At 37.5% G+C, this 22,444-nt stretch overlaps 1 protein-coding gene across 1 annotated transcript in view; it reads left to right on the top strand.

The window, feature by feature from the left end:
- Positions 1 to 22,444, top strand: part of ADAMTSL3 (ADAMTS like 3) — a gene marked incomplete at both ends in the record, with an annotated part of 174,629 nt that overhangs the window by 64,552 nt on the left and 87,633 nt on the right. Inside the window, 2 exons of the mRNA XM_079540837.1 lie at positions 13,935 to 14,062; positions 16,338 to 16,383. Coding sequence (XP_079396963.1) covers positions 13,935 to 14,062; positions 16,338 to 16,383 — 174 coding nt within the window. The remainder of the gene's footprint in view (positions 1 to 13,934; positions 14,063 to 16,337; positions 16,384 to 22,444) is intronic.

The raw sequence follows: 22,444 nt of genomic DNA, 5'->3' as shown, positions 1-22,444 counted from the left end.
CTCAATGTCTGGTATAGATCAAACAATGAGCAACTGGCTTTGGAAGAAACCCTTTGCCCCAAGGTAGGGTCAACTACAACAGAGCTGTTCTTGGAAGATGTTTGTCTAATTTGTTCTTTAATGCTTTCCATGATCAGGATTGCACAGCCTCCCTAAAACCAGCATTTACCTATTGTTATAATTAAAGATTTTCTCTTATTTTTTCTTTATTCTTTCTAGCTTCTACTGTGATTATGAGCATACTAAAGGGAATGGAGAATAAGAGTGCAATATCCATTGGCTATTACTCATTTTCACAGTGACTGACCAGCTTGTTCTTTGCTTTTGAACCAATGCAATGCTGCACATATAATTTGTAATGAAAATGAATGATGTACATGGAAAAAACATGAGAGTTGGTGCGTAAGTGAGAGGAAGGCAACCTAGGTGCCGTTCCATTTCTTCTCTGCAATACAAATATGGTAAACTGTCATTATACAGGGCTCTTCAAATTGACTGACAGAAAGCAAGATTTCGTTTTTGAAGGGAGAAACCTTGGGGAAAATATTTTTTTGAAGAAAATTAATTCCGTAAAACCTGAAGTATTCAAAGGTATATGGAATATGACAATGAATGGACTAGTATACAGTATGTTAGTCCTATATAATGGGCTATATAGCTCATTGATTCCTGAGCTCTCTGGGAAACCTCACATAAATACTTAAATGATTTTACTTTATTTGCTGGAGGATGAAGGGAGAACACAAATGAGGAAGACTTTCAAATTTCTGTATAAGATGTGTGAAAAGTAATAAAGATGGGTATATTTCACACAAAAGAATAAGGAGAGCTCCTCAATGTTATAGGGACTGAAAATATATCATGTTTGAATGTATGTGTTGGGAACTATTTGAAACTTCTTGTTGTTCTCTACACTCGTATCTAGTATCAGTGCAAGTATTTACATGTTTACTCTGGAGAGTGAGATAAGATTTTGAAAACTGACAACTCCTTGCAATAATGGTAAAAGAGTTGTAAATTATCTAGCAAACGGAACTGATTTTCAAAGTGGGGAATCCTTGCTAGCTTGAGGCACAACTTAGCCTTGATAGATAACCAAGAGCTGATGTTTCCCCTTTCTTGTAGTCAAAAAAGATGGTGTTTTTAAGTGGGTATTTTTGTGGATGTTTGAAAGATAACCCTAGACTGCAGCTCAGATACCAAATACTTACTTTATAGCTAGGACATTGATAAATGGAGGCTGGTTGAAGAAATAAAGTTAAGAAAAGTATGCAGAATTCTTTTCCATTCTTCTTTGATCTTTATCTGCCCATATGTCTAAGAAATCACATCCACAACTCTAGTTTGGCTATATCTGACGTGGAATTCAGGTGGTTCTTGTAGGTCCTATACAAAGTCCAACAAAGTCAGTGAGATACTTTCCATTAGTTTTAATGGTTTTTAAATCAGGCTTTATTCACTAACTCCTTTCCAGTAATATTTTAGTTTCCTTTATTTACCAGAGAATGGCTTTTTTTTTTTAATTCTCCATAAGTTGAAATGTTAATGTCCCTTCTAATGAAAAAAACTCAAACCTTCCTCCCTTTGCTAAACCCTCTGAATACAAGCAACTAGGGAATTATATAAATAGATACTCTTACCTTTACTACAAAAAATTCATGCGGAAGTCCTATCTTGGAATAAGCTATTCATTAGTTGGCTTGGCAGAAAGAACACAATCCAAATGAATGAGCTGCCAGGAGTATTTTTAGTGGCTTTATATGTTGCCCATTCAAATCTTGGAAAATTTCTTTAGAGAATTGGACAAACTGACCACTCATTTTTATAGGCTTTCACAAGATCTAAAAATGAAAAACAACTATTGTATTTAGCATCTGTTAATGGAGGTTTCAGGCTACAGAACTTGAGAAAGTTCTGCTGGGAAGCTAATACAATAACCATAAAATATTGGACTGATAATAGGAAATACTGGCACAGAACAGATATGGAAAGAGTCATGTTAATATTCCATATCCAAAGCTGTTAGCTTCTGCTGAGTGCTAAAGATACTGTTGTTAAACATATACAGTAGTAGAGATTTGGAATGGAGTCAGTCATACTTGAAATATACGAAGCTGTCTTTCTCTACCATAGATTGTACTGACTGGATAATTCTGTCTTTAGAGAATTAAAATCTGGGAATTCAGAAGAGAGAGCAAATCGTGTTAATGTTTTTCCAAATGGAGAATGTAGATATTTACCCCACACATGTAATTGAGTCCTCATCATCTTTTATTTGAAGTCAGTAGGGTTTTTTTCTTTTGCCTATTTGGGAATTGGATCTAGACTGGTGTTGCCATTGTAGCTTTACCATTGACAAGCTTGTTTATTTGCTTTTGCTCCCCTGACTAGAAGATAGAGGATCAATAAAAGGGAAACTATTCACTGGACATTAAATGAGTTTCAGTAAATGGTTTTATTTGGCTCCAAGTGGAGAGGAACAACAAGATGCTATTACAATATATGCTATTACAAAATATGTTTCTGGAAAACTGCGTTCTCTTTATATGGAATTTAATTTTGAATATTTCCAAGGAATACTGTCCCTTGTTACCAAAAATCTACCCTCAAAAGATGTATTGTCTTGTAATTTCTATGTATTAAGATTTTCCACAAGGGGAAAGGGAGGCAGGACATCTTAAGGTCTTACAGTTATCTTAAAAACAAGGAAACAAAGCCTTTCTGAGGAACTTAAGTACATCTTGCTGTATATTGTGAGCAAACGCAACTGGAGCAGTCATGAGATTATGGAACTGATACATCCTTTTGACTGTGAATAGCCAATGATCAGACAAAAGTTACAAGTTTGACAATACCAGGAACATCAACCCGGGCAGAAGCAGCTTATGGATGCGTTCTGTTTGCACAGGTACACGCAGTAGAAGACTTAAAACATCTCCAAGTCAGGCTACACTCGTGCAAAGCAGGCTTTTCTCGAGGATGATCAAAACTGCTTGAGTGTAGGAAATCAGCCAATGAAACTGAGCAAAATCAAATCTTAAATTTGTCCCCAAGTTAAGCATGAGTAATAAAAAGAAACCTTCAAATTGCATTTTGATTTTGGATCAGTTATATCACTGCTTAATGTCATCCAAAGACCAGCTCACAGTTAAATAGGCTAAGAACCGTGTTGTGGGGTTTTTTTTTTTTTTTCCTGAAAAGAAAATTCATCTTGTTAAATTTGATTTATGCCACTGTAAAGAGGCACCATGATCAGGCTGACAAGTTTTAGAGTTACTTTGGGCAAAATTAACTTCAGGCTGCTTTTCAGTTATGGGCCTAATAAGTCTTCTCCTTAAATATATTAATTTAAAAACACTCTATACAGTGATCTCTACTTCAAAAATCAAGAGTGAGAAGTGTATCAAAATAAAACAATCACTAAAATTCATAACTAAATCTTAATTGCTGTACATTTATGGAAAGAAAAATGGGGATTCTTAATTGTTATCTGCTAGCAATATGGCTTTAATATTTTTTTCTTTTGACAGATTTGTTCTGTTGCCAGGTGTATCTGCTTATGTTCTGTAATCTGCTTTGCATTACTTTTATAGAAATATTGCCATTAAATGTGCTACATATAGTATTAAATAGCAGAGTGAGTCAGGAGACATGAGTTGAATCTATAGCTCACAAATGGGAAGTTTGGAGGTCTCATCTGCGCAGTATGGTAAAAATACCTATAACTAAATCATCAAACAGTCTGGCACTACTGATAATCTTGGCATGAAATTGAGCCATATCGGAGTGCAATATCCCAGTAATCCAGGTTTATGAATACTGCAGATTATGGATAGACAAAATGCACAGGGAAGACTTTCCTACATTGGCTGCTTTTGCTACAGTTTATTCTTCTGTCAGTATTTCCCCTATAAACTCCTTTTATTCATAGTCTTGGCAGTTGGCCATAAAATTTTGCTTCTAGCTGGAACTTGGCAGACAGCGTCTGAAGTCAGGAAAATTATTTTAAACAAATTTTTAAAGTATATGATATATACCGAGGCTCTTTTCGAAGTTAGAGGTGCAGTCGTTTTCTTCTGAGGAAAAGTTTTGGTTTGGGTGTTTTTCGTTGTGTATCCGCTAAACAAATTGTTACCTCAAAAAAAAAAAAAAAAAAAAAAAAAAAAAGATAAAAACAATTATTGCAACCAATTACAAATAAAAATCACAAGTTTATTTTCAAGTTTACATGAAAATGTTAAGGGTTGATGACTTGTGTATTTCTAAGTGATTGCCTTTTAGCTTGTTGCTTTAAATTAAATACATAATACTGTGGTGGCATAAAGCTTGTATATGCTGTTATAAACTGCAAGGTAAATAGGAGGCAACATGTAAGTCATTCTAAATGTCCGTACTCTCTCTCTATTTTTGTTTACTTTTCTGTACTGTTTCTAAAAGTGTCATACAAAAGTGCCTTGGCAAATAAATCCTAAACAAACTCAGCATGATACAGTAATTGACCTGGCTGAAGTAACAAGTAGACACCAGTGATTCGGTCTGCTTGGTTTAGGATCCGGGTATAGTCAGTGTGTAAGTGTCCTCATATTGCAGGGTTTGCAGTGTTAATTTGGGCAAATATCACCAGGACCACCACAAATCAGCAAGAGTGAAATTTGATGATGATTGTGGTAACAGCATCTGGCTTTATGTCATGGTCTGTCCTTCTCCGTGCTCTTACAACTTACCTGAAGGCTGTAAATTAAGGAGAAATATCACTTTATGCTCTTCCTGTCCTTTATTTCCCAGTTGAAATACGTAGATTTACTACCTCATTGATTTTAATTATGTTTCTGCCATTGTGCTTCTTTCCCTGGAATGAATCCCTAACTAAAATGGGCCTCTATCAACTGAACAGATCAAAAAGCAAATGAAGAGGCACCTTAGCTGGCACAGGTATTTTATCAAGAGATGGGTCTTTCTAGATGAGATACTTGACCATAGGAGAAATGTGGGTTTTTTTTATTTATTAACTAGTTCCTTCATTTTGAAGATGGAAAATACGATTCTAAAGCATTCAGAAGCGTGTAATCATTGAAGTATGATTGCTGTTTTACATGGCATCAGAATATGAAAGAAATGAAAAAGAAGCTTAGAACAGGAAAGTCTTTGCATGTTTGATAGTGGCAGGAGTGTGCCCAAGAGTCCTCTGGAAGCTGATGGAAGTCCTTCACTTTCACAAATGTAATGCTCATCCTTTTATCATTGTTCTTTTCCACTGCATGTGCCAAAGTGATGGAAGTTTTAACTTTTGAGATGAGTTAGGAAAAAAATGCATGGTAAAGTATTTAGTAGCACCTTTATTTGGAAGTTTGCAAATATATTTAATAAGGTAACTTGAAAAAAAAATAATGCCAGATATATTTCCCAGAAATTGGAATCTCTTTTTCTATTATGCACCTGAGGAATTCTGCATGCTGGACTCTGGCTGAACCATCACACTGTTTATGCTGGATGAGGAACATGTGGTATACAGTGTGAAGGTGGAAAAACCCAGAGTATCCAGGTGCAACTTTTGAATAAGCAGTCAGCAAAGCTTGCGTGAATTCTTCTTGCTTTGGGGACTCAAGGAAATAGATGGAATGTTGTTAATGCAGATTTATAAGCAGGTTCAGAGAAAACTAACATATCAAAATGCCCTGAAGATTATGTTTTCGCTTCATACTTTGTACTTATTGCAGACAGACATACCAGAAAGGACAGTGTGTTTATATGAACAAAACAGGAGGTGAGAAAGCTCAGTAAGAGGCATTGAGATCAGACTTTGGACACCAAGATGTAATTTTCAGCTGTGCTACTCCCGTAACACACATTATCTTGCAGATTCTTCTGAATCTCCAGCATTCATAGGAATGGGTATATTTTGAGAGTTCAGGTTTGTGTATTTCCAGCTACATATTCACTTATACTTTTAGATTTTGAAGACAGTGAAATACTGGAAACTCAAGGGAAAGTTTTTATACACTTGATCCTGGTCAGCTGTCCTGGATGATTGGACCTGAGAGCACTACAGAAGCACGAACTTCTTGCCTCACAGTTGAAATGGATATCACCAAAACTGTTGTTAGCCTACATCCCTGTCCTCAGGACTCTATTATTTATGAATATGGAAAACCAGGCCTCCAGAGCAGCTAACTCTGGTTTGTCAGGTGCACTGCCAATACTTTGTATTTTGGTCAGGTTGGGTATTGGGAAAAGATTCTTCTCTGATGCTAGAACAGGCTGCAGGGGAGGAGGGGGTGGAGTCACCATCCCTGGAGGGGTTCAAGAAATGTGAAATGTGGCACTGAGGGACGTTGTTTAGTGGGCAGTACTGGTGGTAGGTGGATGGTTGGACTACATGATCTTAGAGGTCTTTTCCAAACTTAATGATTCTATGGCTTGCTTATCAGCTTTTAGAACAGGTTTCTCTTTTGCTAGACTTTTATCTGTTGAAGTAATAATTTCCGGATTTCAAAGAAATATTTCAGGTATTTTGCTGCTGCTGCTTTATAGCAAGAACATGTAGGTACTGAACTTAGCTGCTGTGGATAGATGCAGAAATAGCTGCAGGAGCTGGGTATACTACTGCAGCTGTTTTCTGACCAGTTGCTAGGGCAGGAATCATGATTCCTTCTGCATGCCCACAAATTCCAAGTTCTCTCTGTTACTGCTCGCAAAGAAGGAAGGAGGTGATACAGACTCTTTTTGGTGCCAAAAGCCTCAGCTAGCTCATAGGTGCCAAACAGCCAAGCAACATTTCATCCCTTCCTGGATGCCAAAAGCCTCAAGTATCCCTGCTCCACCTGCCAAAACCTCCAACTTTGTCCTGACAACTCCTGCAGTGCAGGCCTGTGTTGTCAATATGAAATTTTGCAATACACTGACAATGGAAAATCTGGATGCAGTATAATACTGAAAAACATGCTGAGATCTGCCTTCAGTTCAGTATCAAAATGAATTACGTTGTAAATATTTCCTCTGTGTGTGTGACTCTTCTGTGTGCTTTATTTTCCAAAACTTGAATTTGAAATTATTCAAAACTGCTGTAGAATGAAAATATGTTGCAGAATTCAACTGAGTTTTAAACTGCATCTCAGACCCCAGATGTATTCCTTCACATAGCTGAATAAATCCATTATTTACCTTTTTGGCTCATTTCTTCCTGGTGATTCTCCTGATCTGTCACTGAGCTTTACCAGCTTGTGTTTCTAAAACACTGTTTGTTACTGGATACAAAATCCATTTTGCAACTGGTTCTTAGAACATGGACATCATTTGGCAAGGCCAAATGCAAGGAATAATCAATGTGACTGAAATAATAATATTCAGACTAATTAGTTCTAAGCATCTGCTTAAAATAGTTGCATTTATTCCCTTGTGTTTTTTTATCAGTTTAAAAGGATGCATGGATTTTAATTTTAGTTTTTATTTTTATTTTTTCCTCTCTCCCGTTCTTCTGTCAAGGTTTTTATAATTCCAGGTATGTCATTTATTAATGTAAAGAATAATGTATAGTTTGATTCAGTATATGTAAGTTAAAGTTTTATTAAAGTCAGTAAGATATACAGTGTACTGTTAGGTAATATATAATGCACTCAACAATAGTAGAAATATATCAGGAAATGTCTTGAAATCAGTCTTAATGGAACAGTGTGAAATCTCATTAATAATTCTTATTTGTCTGGAAATAAGTTTTGACTGTTTTTTAGTTAATTTAGTTGTTGCTACAACTGATTTTTTTTTTTCCTAAATCTATAATCCACATTCTACACCTTACTTAGATTATATGACATAGAGGTGAAAATCATTTTTGTATGTGAACCTTAGCAGGGAAGGAGATTTCTCCTACAGTTTGTTGCAAGGCTATAGACATGGCAGCCAAAGTTAAAAGTGAAGGGTATAGTTCCGAGGCTGAATGGTGCATGCAGTGGTTATCTGCAGGTAAATACTTGTTCTGATGGTTATGCACTCTGCTCATGGACAGTCAACAGGGTGATCTGATACCTTTCCATTAAGTGTAGTGTCTGGAAAGAGGAATCTGGGAAACACATCACTGCTACTCAGGCAGGAGATTTTCCCTTCAGTAATTCCTTGAGCTGCCTCTGTTTGTAGGCATGTAGGTATAAGGGGAAGCAAATGGCATAGCACAGTGCATCTGTGTGTGAAGATGAGTGAACAGCACCATATCTTGTGCTTTGGAAGATTCTGGACGTCAGGATAGTGTTAATAGTATTTATGGGTTGTGAGAGTGGGAAGAAGCAGTAAAAAGGAAATGCTTCATCTCTGTTCAAAATACCATCAAGGATGAAATCCACTCCAGGGAAAAGGGCCAGAGCTTTGGGTTTGCTTAATTTAGTCCTTCAGTGGGACTCCAAGTGGTGTTTATACTTTTCAGTAGGCTCTTTCACTGGAGTGAATTTTTTTTCTGAAGAATCAAATTCTGTATGGAGAAATATAGTTTCATGTCATGTGTTACTGAATAGCCATAGGATACGGCTGTGCCAATGTAACTCCTTATGGGGATTCTCTTCTGGAGTCTGGCATGCTTTTCTCAAACTAATGCAAACTACTTCGATAAGAAGCCATGAGAAAAACCAAAGTGTGCTCACCCAGAGAGCAGCAGTGACTTTGGCATAGCAACAGGTACACTGGTCCTGCCTAACCATGTCCTTATGGTTATGACTGAGACTTATTTTGTGAACCGTATCATAGAATCATTAAGGTTGGAAAAGACTTCTAAGATCATGTAGTCCAACCATCCACCTACCACCAATACTCCCCACTAACCACGTCCCTCAGTGCCACATCTCCACGTTTCTTGAACCCCTCCAGGTTCAGTGACTTGATCACTTCCCTGGGCAGCCTGTGCCAGTGATCAACCTCTCTTTTGGAGAATTTTTTCCTAATATCCAACTTGAACATACTCTGGCGCAACTCGAAGCTATTCTCTCTCATCCTTCATCACTCTAATCTGTTTGTGTAGAGCATTTTGACTATCTGGCACTGGACGTGGCCTGCATTGCAAATGCTGCCCAGAAGTTTTGCTAAATGGTTGTACAACCTGTAAGAGATGGGCTGCCTGCACTGACGGAGTGCTTGGGGCATGTTGCAAGGTAGGGTTTGGGATTATGGGGGCTTCAATGTAATACCTGGCAGAGGGACTCATGCAGAGGAAACTGAACGTTGGGTGTATGTGCATCTTTTTTTGCATGTTGTTCTATACATGGGAATTATTGTAACACTACATACTCGTGTCTGTCTCTGAAGTGGAAATGTATGTAAAAGCTCTGGAAAACAAACATTTAAGGTATAAGAGCATTTCTGTTGAGAAGCTGAATCTTTGTTACACCGAATGCTAAACATTTACATATCCAAGCCTTATGTAATGGATGTCTGAATAATAATAAAACTGCATAAGCTGACCTTCATTCTCTGGCACCACATCTCCTTTGAAGTCTGCATGACCAAATTCAAGACAATTATGTCATCCTTCATAACAGCCAAACAAAAGTTTGGCCAAATAGTCATTTTTCTCCATTTAATAGCACTGTGTTTGATTTTTGTAATGTGTGTCAATGTAGCTGTTGTTATTTACTGGGTGTTACGAGTGACAGTAAAAATCCCCTTGTTTTAGATTAATGATCAGCCCTCCAAACATCTGGATTTCATTTATTTTACCTCAGTGCCCACTTTTGCTACACTCAGCTCCTTTGAGCAGTACAGGGCAAGGCAAGTACAGCTTGCATACTAACACTCACAGTTTGCAGAACGTGTTGTTACTGTATATGCCCATATGTGACAGAAGCAAAACAGAGCCCTGGACAGAAGAAGAGAACCTGGCACTAATATTTCCCCCCTCCAAATCTTCCAGTGCCACACTTTCAGTAAGAACTCTCCATGAACAAGGCTGTCTCTGTCAGTTAAGGGTTGTCAGCAGAAGCTCAGATTGCACATTGCTGGGCCTCAGGCCTTGAGGAAACCTTGGCATACTGTCATCCTAGTCTTTGAGACTCAGCCGATGTCATGAAATGCCTCAAAACTTGTAGTTTATTATCCCCCATCCCCTAATTCATGCAATTCAAGACCTTCGTGTGGTGTCACGACTTAGCCTTTTATTACTGTGAGAATTAATTAAATATTGGATGTGTAGTTTGAGATGGAATATTTTGAAACTATCATAAATGCTGGAATCATTTCTGCAGAGAACATTGTATGAGTTCTGAATACACTTGCCTTATATGCTTGTATGGTAACCCTATGTTTGATGCTTTTGGAATGGATACAACTCCAGCTAGTGTGGCTGGATCAAGTAGAAGCATGGTGCCTTTTGCCATCTAGTTCTACTTAAAGAGCAACAAATCATCTAAGCTTTCCCTAAAGCTATGTTTATGGCTTTTTAAAGTTATTTTGTCTGGATTTACTAAAGCACTGGTGGCTTCATTTCATCATGTTATGTCACAGGTGCACATGTGCACATGCATGTATAGGAACATGCATACTTTCACAGTGAAGCATGTAAGCAATAAACATAATGGATATGTAGTACTGCATCTGTTAGAAAACTAAGCCTCTAAACTAAAAACACGTAGCAAAGGATCACAATTGAGGCATGTTAGAATTAAAACAACATGAAAAATTGGAGTTAAAAAGCAAGACATGAATTCAGTCCTGAAGTACAACAAAACCCTTTTGTACCCAATTGCAATTAGTTCTTGATTTAATTTCTAAATGAGTTTCCAAGGTTTTGTTAGTTTAAATCACGATGGTGGTGATCTTTTCTTTATTTTACTTCAGCTTGGTACCATGGTGTAGACAAATGTAATATGCAGGGTTTATGAAACCAGACAGCTAGTAAATCAGTATTATTTTGCTAGTAAATTACTAAGGCGTGCAAGCTGCTTTTAACTCTTTCCCATGGGACAAGTAGTTTGAACTAGCTGGAGTTTAAATCAACACTGTGGACACTGAATTAGTCAATGATTCTGAAGAGGGCTTTGTTGGCATAAACTTCTGCTTTGATCATTCTAGTATTTACAGCTTTTTAATTAGATACAGTTCAGAACAATGGCTTTTATCAAAGCAATTTGGTAAGTGAACAACTGGACATTGTTTAGGGCTCTAGATGACATTCTGTCTGTTAATATCATGGATGGCTTTAATACAATGATGAAGTTGGAATTATTTTAGGCATTGTCACTGCTTTGTCCAAAGAAACTTGCTATTCTAAAAGAGAGTGACATGTATTGTTATTTTAATATTGTAAGTTTAATCAGTTCTTAACATACTAAAACTCAATCATTTTCCTTGGGAGTACAGAGGACAAACTTTAAAATTTACGAGTGCAAAATTAAAGAAGTGAGTTGTTCATCCTGTGACTTATTTTCATGTGCTGAGTGATTTGTTGGGAAGTGCTGAGCTCTTTTTGCTCAAGGTTGGAGGCGATTGGTTCCATTTTCAGTGTCAGACATTTCAGAGTTGGCTTCTGATGTAAAGTAAGCCCAACGCCAGTGCAAAAATTCCTGAGGGATCTCTGTAGAGCAGGGCTCTATCATTTCTGGAAGTAGATTGGCCTAAGTAAACTTTTAAAGCAAAGTAAGGTTTTTTAAAATTTGAGAACTTAGGGGAGCAAGAAAGTTAAGGAGTGTTTAGACCAGTCCCTGAAGTTTGCTGTGCAAAAATTCTTTGACAAGCTTTGGTGTTTTGAGGAAAGGATGGAAAAATTTACAAATGGTTGTCTTTTTCTACTAACAGTCCAGCTACAGGGAGTACTGCAGTTACACCATTATTAATCCCTTCGAGATTTGTTCGAGTAGTCCTTGGTTATGTTTAAATGTGGCTAAATTTAACTTTGTGCCATTTGGGTTTCTAAAAAGGCACTTGTTTAGTACTAAGCCTCTGACCGCAGAGCGATTGCAGCCTGGGTGACAGCTGACCCCCAAACAGACCAGTATGCTCAATTCCTGTGGCACATGATTATTTTTATTGTTATATTTAGAAGAAAATCCCTTTGTCTCCGCAGCACCGTATTGAATCATGTTCCTTGTGTGGTGCCATTGTGAAAACAGCTTTGTTTTTATTGTTTGCTGTTTTCACTTTGAGTTATTAGACTTTTGTCCGAGTCAAGTTTCTTTGTGGCTGAAGATGAGCTGACTTTATTGGTGCTCTTGAAATTTAAAGGAGAGTTATGTATTACTTACTTTTTCTTGCACCATAAGATTCAAATTATACATCCCTTACTTCCTTTCAAATTACTTTTGTGAGGCTTTCTGGAAGAAAATAGGACTGAGTCTTCTCTCATGAGCTTACTTAAGTTTTCTTTGAAAAAACTACGGATTACTAAAATATGTTCATCTGGTTTAGTGTTGGGATGCATACAAATGTCTTGCATTTCTTTGGATTTAGTCACACATGTTTAAAAGAGTGAAAAGATTTTCATTTATTTTTATTTGGCATCTGTGAAGACTTGAATGCTTACTTCTATGTAATTTAGTTAGTAATGTTTTTCTTTCTCTTCTTTGTGTTGTTTGCTGACTGACAGCCCTCTGGCTGGTGTATCTGTGCATTTGTGTTTTGGGAAGAGGGAATGAAGATTCTGCAAGACTTCAGAAGTTTTGCCCTTCTACGGAGTCAAAAATAAAACAGAATTGTGGATGTAACGCTTTTGTTTCTCTTGCTGAGGTCTGATTGGATGCCTGCTGAAGTCGATGGGAATGAACTGCTGGCTGTAGAAATAGTTGTTTCAGTAAAGCTTGGCTGAACCCTTTATGCTCTCCCATTTGCTGTTATGCTGGTGCATGGTAAACATTGGTAAATATTCTCTGGTACTTGGCATAAATTGCTGTCACTGTATTATTTCTATCCACAGTACAGCTCTCATTCCTAAGGACATTAATATCAGCCACATTGTTGCATTTGGAGTAGCTGATGTGAAAATGTTATTGCCGTGATGATCAGAAGGATCAGTTATATCTCTGTTTGATGGGTTTAGTTTAGGGTTGTAATCTTAATTTCTGTGTAACGCACCAATCATACATGCCTGACAGCTCTCAAGGAATTATATTTGACACTGTTACAAAAATCTGCACTTTTTTTTCCACGAGAGAACTTGTAAGGGTTGTGTGGATGGAAGAATAGAAATAGCACTTAAGTGGAATGCTTGCTGAACAATTGTAGGGAAGTCAGAAAGAAATAGTTGGTTAAAGTCTGAGCTCGATTTTCCTATGCTTTCTTAATGAAAGAATTTTATAAAATTAAAAGCAGTACTCTCCTAAACCAGAACATTATTGAATCACATTGCTTTTCAGTATTGAATTATTACGTTAAAAACCTGTTTTTCTAAAACGTTTAGATAATTTTCTCTGGCAAATGTCAGGTTTTTTCAACTAGATACAATGCAAGTGAAAAAATGAGTTTTTTAGGGGTTTTTAGCAGATTATTTTCCTTTTGGTCTGAAATTATTCTTACATTTGTGCTGTCTGGAAATAATATCTTTTTGAAGCCTGTGTGAGAAGCTGAAATCACTGATTAATTGCTGTAGCCTACAAATCATTTGAAGTCTTCTTTTTTGATATCTTTCAAGTTAGTAAGACATTTTGCCATGAAGCTACATTCTTGGTTTGCTTCCCTACCTGCACTTCTGGGGCTATACTTTGTGAAAAATCTGTGCTGGATGTCTGTATGTTGGGAATTACCAAACATTTGGAGGCTACAATGTTTGGGCAGAAGGAAATTAATCAAATACACTGTCTTTTCAAGCACTGCTTCCTTTTCCATGTAATTATTGTATATTAAAATAGTAAATTGAGACATTGTCAATAAACAGCAGAGTAACATAATCTGCTATTAATGTCAAGAAGTAAAATGTGTAGCAAGTCAATTAAAGTTTCTTTCTCCTCTCCAACCTCCATTTTGTTCAGACCTCCAGAATCACCCGCTCTGATGAAGATAAGGATGGCTCCTGGGATGCCTGGGGAGCCTGGAGTGATTGCTCACGGACCTGCGGTGGGGGAGCCTCCTACTCACTGAGGAGATGTTTAAATGGCAGGTTAGCTACATGCTTGTGTATATTTATTCTTCTGCAGCTGTGCCATAATTCTCTGTCTTCTGTGTTCATGGAAAAGCACTGCTTCTTCTCTTTCTGGAACTTAATGTAATGCAACGGTCAAGTGTTTGGATATTAGGAAAAATTTCTTCTCAGAAGGAGTTTTGATGTGCTGGCACAGCTGCCCAGGGAGGTGGTGGGGTCGCCATCCCTGGAGGTGTTCCAGAACCATGGGAATGTGGCACTGAGGAACGTGGGCAGTGGGCATGGTGGGGATGTGCAGGGGTTGGACTTGGGGATCTTAGTGGTCTTTTCCAGCCTTAATGATTCTGTGATTCTACAATTCAACAAATTCTATTTTAATATGTTTCTGTATTATATTAGATAAATATCTTAGCCCTCAACTCTGATAGATCTTAAGTATATTATTAAATGCGCTAATGAAATAGCAAGAGTGACTTATTTATTATAGCCAAGTATTAAGAGGAATCTCTACATGCATAATGTAAAGCAAATTCTGGATTACCTGCATAGAAACTGGATCTGAAGTAATGTTCACGTGCAGGATCTTCCATCTCGTCCCTGTAGTAAAAAAACAACTGACTTACCCTATATATGGATGCATCAATTGCTGCTTTCTGTAAGGATGTCTTTTCCTTTGCTGGTTCTTTCAATTCAGTGGTTCTGATGGATTTCTTGGGAAATCCTCAGTGTACCTTGAAGAGAACAGCATTTACCTCAGTAGTAAAACTGAACTAGTATAGGACTTGTTACTATGATCCCAAAAGTGTGAGTAATGCAAGAGGCAAAATGAGATCCCAACCAGCTTAGAAGCATCTGTGCTGGCATACATATTTGCTCACGTTATTTGAATTATTCCTAAACAGTTTGTTAAAACTGCTGATCGCATTTCTATTTTGTTGAGATTTTTTTCAAGTTAAATGTGATTTCATCCAGGAAGTCAGCTTCTCTTAAAGAAGGCTTACAGTGTGATCTGCAGTTTGTATGAAATGCATGTTTTAAAGATTACTGAATAAAACGCTGCCTGTTTCTTTTAGTGCAGAATGCAGAGATTTTGAAAATATTACTATTTCCAGCAAGAAGCCATGAGATTCTGCTAGCGTGTTGGTGACTGAAATGAGGTCAATAAATTGTAGCAATATAAATTCCACTGTGGTTTTATTAATATTTTTAATGTGTTCCCCTGTGAAAAAACATGTGTTTTCCATACCTTGACTAATGTGTATTTTAAAAGTTTTTTTTCTGTGCTTTACTGTTGTTGTAATGTCCAGGAAATGTGTGATTGTGAAACAAAGTTTTCACATTTGTATGTGTCATAAACCTTCTTTACTTGCATATTGTGATATGATCATTCTTGCAAAAATTGGAAATCTGAGACACGTAATATCTTGAGCTTGGAGAGCTGTACTTTCAGCTGAGCTGGTTGAGCGCTTGCTCCAGGCATCCGTTACACTTTTCTTTTAAAACTGTGTTTTTCAATTTCTCAAATTTAAAAAACTTTTCAATAATTGCAATTAATTTCCACACAAAAGCGAAAAACGTCGTCCAGGAGTTGTAAATGACCAGCTGCTCATTCGTTTCTCATCAGTGTAAGACAGACATTTTCCATTTTGAAGGGATTCTTCAAAAACATCATTTCTGATTTTGGAGGCATCATTAAATATTATTTCCTATCAAGTCATGAAGAGTGTGTTTTCAGTTGTTTCAGAGGCTCAGTTTTGCCATTTGCATTTAGAACTGGAATGCCTTGCCCTGTGCAGAACTACCAGTCGATTATCCTGAAGTCTGGCAAACTCTTTGCTAAAGAGGTGTGAAACCCACGCACCTCAGTATTTATATGAAAGAACAATAAATAATTGTGACTTTATTATATACCTCTTATTTCACCTAGTGATAATAATTGTTGCAAAGAAGCTGGACTGCCTAGATTTTACAAATGATATTTGCTGGGTACCTTAGGAATGCAGGCAGTCTGAGGGACTTAAATTATGAATTCTACTGATGTGGCTTCAGGTGTTTTTTTCATAAGATATCTAGTAAATTGGGCTCACAGAGGAAGTTATATGTTCTTTGCTGAGGAGATAGTGCAACCACTTGAGTCCCCAGATCCTCTTTGTATTCAGACCTTGTATTTTGAATCCAGATTAAGGTACGGTGGTAGTAATAAGTCAAATTTTCAAGAGAATAACTGGCTGTAAAATGTTCAGGATTGTGTTGTGCTGTACTGCTGTGTAACCACTTTTACTCTGTTTTTCAGGAACTGTGAAGGTCGGAATATTCGATACAAAACCTGCAGTAGTAATGTGAGTATGGCATTTAATCCTTTTTTATAGCTTCTTTTACTTATTCAGATGATTTGCTACAGTTTAAAAAGTGCTGTTTGTTATTTAAAATCTTACGGTGGATGACTTTCTTTTGATCATCATTACCAATTTTAAAGATTTCACTCTGCATATCTGCAGGAGGTTTGAAATTTAGGTTTCTAAATAGACATTTTCTTTGCAAATCGTAGCGCCAGTTGTGATTCAGAACACTTTATATCATTTGTTAGGAAAATTACACACTTTGGAGTACTGACAAATCAGCTCACATCTTACAGTAGCAAGTGTCTTTCCCGAGGTTCTGTCTGAGGTGAAGCATTAAGCTGGGCTCTTGAACGTTTTTGATTGTTAATGATACAACAGCATTCATTATGTGAGCAAAGAGGGTGTTGCTTTCAAATCTTAAATTGCATAATTACTACTTGCATTACCTCCTTACATTTGCCTAAGCCTAGATCTTTATATTTCTATGTATAAAATGCATATATTTAGTACACTGGCACAGACCGTTTCTGTGGCTGAATATGAAGCTGGAAATTTGAAAAAGCAGTTGCTGTTACTATGATGCAATCAAACTTTATTTTTACAGACATATTTTATGAAAACCAGTCACATATGGCATACTTCATGACTTGTGCTCCACTGATTTGCAGTGATGCTTTATGCTGTTTAAACAGCTGCCTTCGCTCACCCCAGATGTTGTAGTCTGCTCAAGGTGTGCAGGATTTTGTGATACCACCGATAGCAGACTCGTGTACCAACACAGTGATTCATAATGCATTGGTTTATGATCTGCAGGCACCTCTGGCATGGGTTACCCGAGAATACAATATGGTGTCTTTACAGTCCCATTCCAGGAAAGAGGGAAGATGAGCAAAGCAAAAGCATCTTATCTGCTTTTCTGTAGTGCAGTTGGTTCATTTGCTTCTGGATTTGGGAGAAAGGCAGCACTTGTCACACAAACACCCCTAAAAAGGTGAGCCCTGCTGTTCCCTTGAGCTCACTTATACCCAGGCAAGAGCAGATGATGGTCATGTTGCTGCCAGCCTCGCGATTTCCACCAGGGGCAGCAGCCAGGAAGTATGACGTGTGCTCCTGAGGAGGCCTGGAGCTGGCTCAGTGCATATGTTGAACTGTGGCGTCTCCTGGGACAACTGGCCATCTTCACTTTTGAAGTATGCCACACCTCAGCTGGCTTCTGCACTCCTCCTCAGGAGCAAAGCTTGCTAGCACCTCAAACTGTTCTAACTCCATTCTTTGGTGTTGGATGGATTTTCCACCTCAGCAGCCCACAGCCTGAGTTTCCGCAGAAATTAGTGGAAGTGATTAATAATTCTGGCCAACTGCATGGAGAAGCCAGATCCTAGAGACAAACTCTGCCATCTGCCCTTTGAGAACTTCAGTGCACAGTGCCTTTACCTCAGAAATAACAGTGCAGTGCATGGAAGACTCTTAATCTTGTAAAGCCACGTGATAAGCTAGATAAGCCAGTCAGTATGTAAGCAGTAAACAAACAGGCACTGTCTAAATGTTTGCTAAATATATCATTTGCTTTCTATACAGTAGTACATCTCTGCTTGATGCTGTGCATTACGGCTTCCCGTGCAACTGTACAAATTCAACGTAGCACATCCCTTGGTCCTCCTGCGAAAGGAACAGAAAGCCATGTAGTGTGCAGAAAAAGCAGAAAGATGAGATCCATTTGTCCATAACTTCTGCTATAAGCAGAGGCCTGCATGCTTTTAGGATACATTTGAGCAGTTGCAGACACTGGTTGCTTTCAGGATTATACAGTAAAAAATCTATGGTGAGAATGAAGGCACTCGTATGCGTCATCATAGAGAAAATTAAGATGATTACCATATCCTTTCTGAACTCCAAGGGGGTTTTTCTGAAGTCACTGGGACCTGTTTTATAACTTTAGGGCTTATTTTAAAGCGATAAGTGGCTAGCATCTTGTATGAGAATCTGTTTGAATTTATGATGATTCAAATGTTAATTTCCAGACAGGAAGCTGCATTTACAGTTCTGCTTTTGGGGCATGTCTGAGAGGGATCGGGTTTCCATTTTAGTTCAGATAGAGCCAGAATCTCTCAGGAACTGTTTTTCCTAGATTATAGGTCAGATAATGGAGAACTCATGAGAAAAATAAATTTCATGAGATTTCCACTGTTAGTACAGTGGAAAGTTGATCTTTGAATTTGGCCTCACCGAATTCAAACTGAGTATTAGACCTGATTTAACCTTGAAATGGGAGCTTACACCTAACACCAACCTAGGGCTAGACCTGTTCTGTTTCAAATGATATAATTTTCCCCAAAGCATCATTTCTAATGAATGCTTCTTGCTTTAAGAGTAAAACTTTAGTCTGAAAATTAAGAGTTTAAACTCGCTTCTTTCCATATTATTAGGAAATATTGATAACCACAGGAGACATCCAGTATATATACACTGTGTAAAATTGTCTGCAAATGTAATTTTGCTACATGATACATTACACCACTAACATCTATATTGAGGAGTACAAATGAAGCACAACTTAATGCGTGTGTCATTCTAATGAAAAGAGCAAGAATCATTTCACCAGAAAATTGGTTTCATCTGGATTTGTAATAGAATAGTAGTAAGTTCATTGAACTCAAGCATAGTTCCAGAATAATATTAGTGATATTTCAATCAAAAAATTAATTCAGAGTCTTAGCAACGAAATAATTGCTGAGATTATTAAGGCTTGTGTTTAGCTTGCTTATCTTTCTGTTGTAAATGGTGTGTCGGGTGCAGGATTTCTTGAAGCTGCATGTCTGCTTTCAACTTTTCTTACGGAAACTTCAGAGAAATAAACTATGAACTATTCATTGTATGCTGTTCAGTGAGATTTTCAGTCTTTCTTAAACCATTTTTTTTTATATTTCCATTTTTGTGTATACCGTTGCATTCTAATGCTGTGATGTACACTATATGGAAGTGCTTAAGACAATCCTTTAGGGTCTTATTCATAGAACAAATTATTTGGGCCATTTCCCCATAAATTTTGCATTTTTATGTGCCAGAAAGTCACTTCCACGTAAGCCAGAATGACTCTCCTACAGTTAAAAAAAAAAAATCACTGTTTTGTTGCAGATTTTCTCACGTTTCATTCCAATATAACCTTTTATTATACACAAATAATGCTTACACCTGTTCAGTATATTCATCATATTACTGACCCAGCATCCACTCATTAACCAGATCACCTATCCCAACCAAAAAATCTTGGCTGAACTGTGTCTGCTCTGTTCCTACAATATTTCATCTTGAGTTACATAGTTTCTGTCTAATCTACTCATTTATTTTTTATTTTCATAATGCTGATGTACCCTTAACTCTCCTGGCTAGGGTTTCTTATTCAGGTATCTTGATTTTACTCAGAAGTGGCCTGAAAATTGCCTGTGAATGACATAGAACCTGCAGCTAATTTCAAAAAGAAAACAAAACAATGACTTCATCGCTTCTGGCTCGGTTTCAACAAAACGAGATTCAAAGAACCAACCTAGACAAAGGACCAGACTTTCTTTGGTGTCATCATTTTTACTGGGAATTTTCTTGCTGCCTTTTTGTGCTTTTTTTTTTTTTTTCAGCAGCGTAATTGTTGGCAGGAATCACATGGTCTGATACAACCTTCATGTTTTGTACACGAACGTAGCCTACAAAGATACAGATTTCCCAGGTTAGCTTGGTTTTCAAAGTCTAAGAGTAAGTGACTGCCAAAACTTAACCAATACATTTCATAGGAAGCCAGCCGTTGACTGCAGTAGTTTTAATCTTCTGTCACAAAAAGAATGGGAGTGCATAAACACACATGTATATTTTTTAACCTTCACAGTAGTCATGTCTGAAGCATCTTTTTCAGATCTGCCTAATAATATGTTATGTAACTCGTCATAAATAGATTGAATTCCATGACAAAATCTGTATATGATTATTTTGCCAGCATTCTGAGGTATTAGGCATCATTGGTGCGTGTTCAGATCCTTGTGTGGTGTGTGAACCTACCAGTTCTCCAGTATGGTTCAATGGATTCAGCATAAGGCAAAAAAACTATTGCTGAAATTAGAAAATCTCTAATTAGTAGCAAAAATATTTAGCAAACAGAGAAAGAAAAAAGTGTGGAATATTGATGGGATAAAGGGAACAAAGGAATTGAATTGATATCTGAAATAGATTAAAACCAAAAGGACAGAGTGGGGAAGGATTAGGGCCCATGTACTGTGGGCTGATGATGGTCTTGCCACTTCTCATGTCTCTCCCTTGCCTGCCTCTCCCACACCTTGCCTTCACTTTTCCTTCCTTCCTTTTAATCTCCTTCTTACTTTTCTTATCTATTCCAGTCTGAAGTTTCTGAGACCTCTTGTCTTGATTACTTTCATTTTTGCACCTGTCTTGCTGCTTAGACCATAAACTCTTTTCTTTATACAAGTAGATATTGTTGCAAGGAAAACAGGCATCTGAACATGTTGCTACCCAAATTCTGATACAGAATCACAGAATTGCTCAGGTTGGAAAAGACCTTAAAGATCATCAAGTTCAACCACAACCTAACCATACTATCCTAACTCTAATGTAAATGATAATTTCAGCCCTTTGATATCTCTCTGTGATGCTCTTTTTATTCTCCTGCTTTTGAACACAGCTCGAATGTAAAGCAGGTGGGGCTGGCATGTGAATGGAGCGCCACAATTGCTTTCTGTGCTTTGAAAATGCCAAAGCCGAAGAGGGAGATGAGAACTCACTTGTTCTCAAGCAGTCAGGAAGCGAGTGGAAGGAAGGAGCTGCACTGTGCTGAACCAATGAGAAACACAGGGTAACCATGGATCGACATCCTGACTCTGCAGTGTTTGTGTCTTGGCACTGCAACAACACCTTGTGATAATGAGTTGTAACAACAGCCTGTCAAAGCCCAGCCTAGAGATGTTGCTGCCTGTTTTACAGATAGTGCTTCAGTTCTTTGTGATGAAAATCTAGCTCTGTGTCGTGGTTGAATAACACTACTTCAAAATGTTGCTTCTAGCTTTGCTTGAATCTAACATCAACTATTTTTATCGGTAGCTGCTCCTTTATTTCCACTGGTGGAAGGGAAAACCATATGGTATCCATATAAACTCTGATGTCCCCTCTGCTTTTTAGACTTTCTGTTGTGGTAAATGGGAAGTGACAGATAAGTCAGTGCCAATTTCTGCTCTCATTTACACCCATGCAAATGTGGTGGCTTTCTTTGAAGTTATAGTAAATAGGGGTGATTTTTAACAGTACTTACTTGACTTTTTCTGAAGTGCTCTCTTGTGGGGTTTTATCTCTATAAAATACCTGAAGATTTACGGTAACTGCATTTTTTCCTTGTCTTACTTCATTTTATTGACTCAAACTAAAATTATCACAGATTAAAAATAAAACAAAATATATTACATAACTTTGACTTATTTTTACTCTAACGTGTATTATTGGACAGTGCTGCAAAGCACTGCACGTTGCAGAAGCCCCATGTGTTGCTCAACAAGAGCACCACTGATCTTAGAAGTTTCTTGCAGTCTACAAAAAAAAAAAAGCCAGAGATATTTCTGTTTCCTACGATGAAAGAAAAAAATAAATCTAAGGTACTGGCAAGGTATTAAGCTAATGCACTACCAACCCACCCAGACTCAGGAGCAAAAATGTGTCAGGACAGTATTATTGAGGGCACTGGAAAGAAATTTGTGCTTTTCTCGTGTATGTTTCCAACAGTAGTGATGCACTTGCCCTTTGTTAGTTTTTTTTTCAGGGAACACATCACAAAGCTTTCAGCCTTATATCCAATGGAAACCAGTCTTTGTTAAAATCAGCCTCACAGCTGGCTTGTATGGGTTGAAATTCTTGGTCTGGCATATGGACTGTTTGACACTGGACATACTTTTAAATGAGAGTGAGAGATTGTTTGACATGCCAACTCCTTTGTCGGTACTTTGGTGAAGTTATTTTTGAACAAATCAGTATTCATCTTCTTTCCTGTTGCTGTAGCTTAATATTAATG

This window comes from Tetrao urogallus (assembly GCF_951394365.1).
Source record: "Tetrao urogallus genome assembly, chromosome: 11".
Taxonomy (NCBI): Eukaryota; Metazoa; Chordata; class Aves; order Galliformes; family Phasianidae; genus Tetrao; species Tetrao urogallus.
The sequence above is the reverse complement of the archived record's forward strand: the minus strand, read 5'-3'. Positions and strand labels throughout refer to the sequence as shown.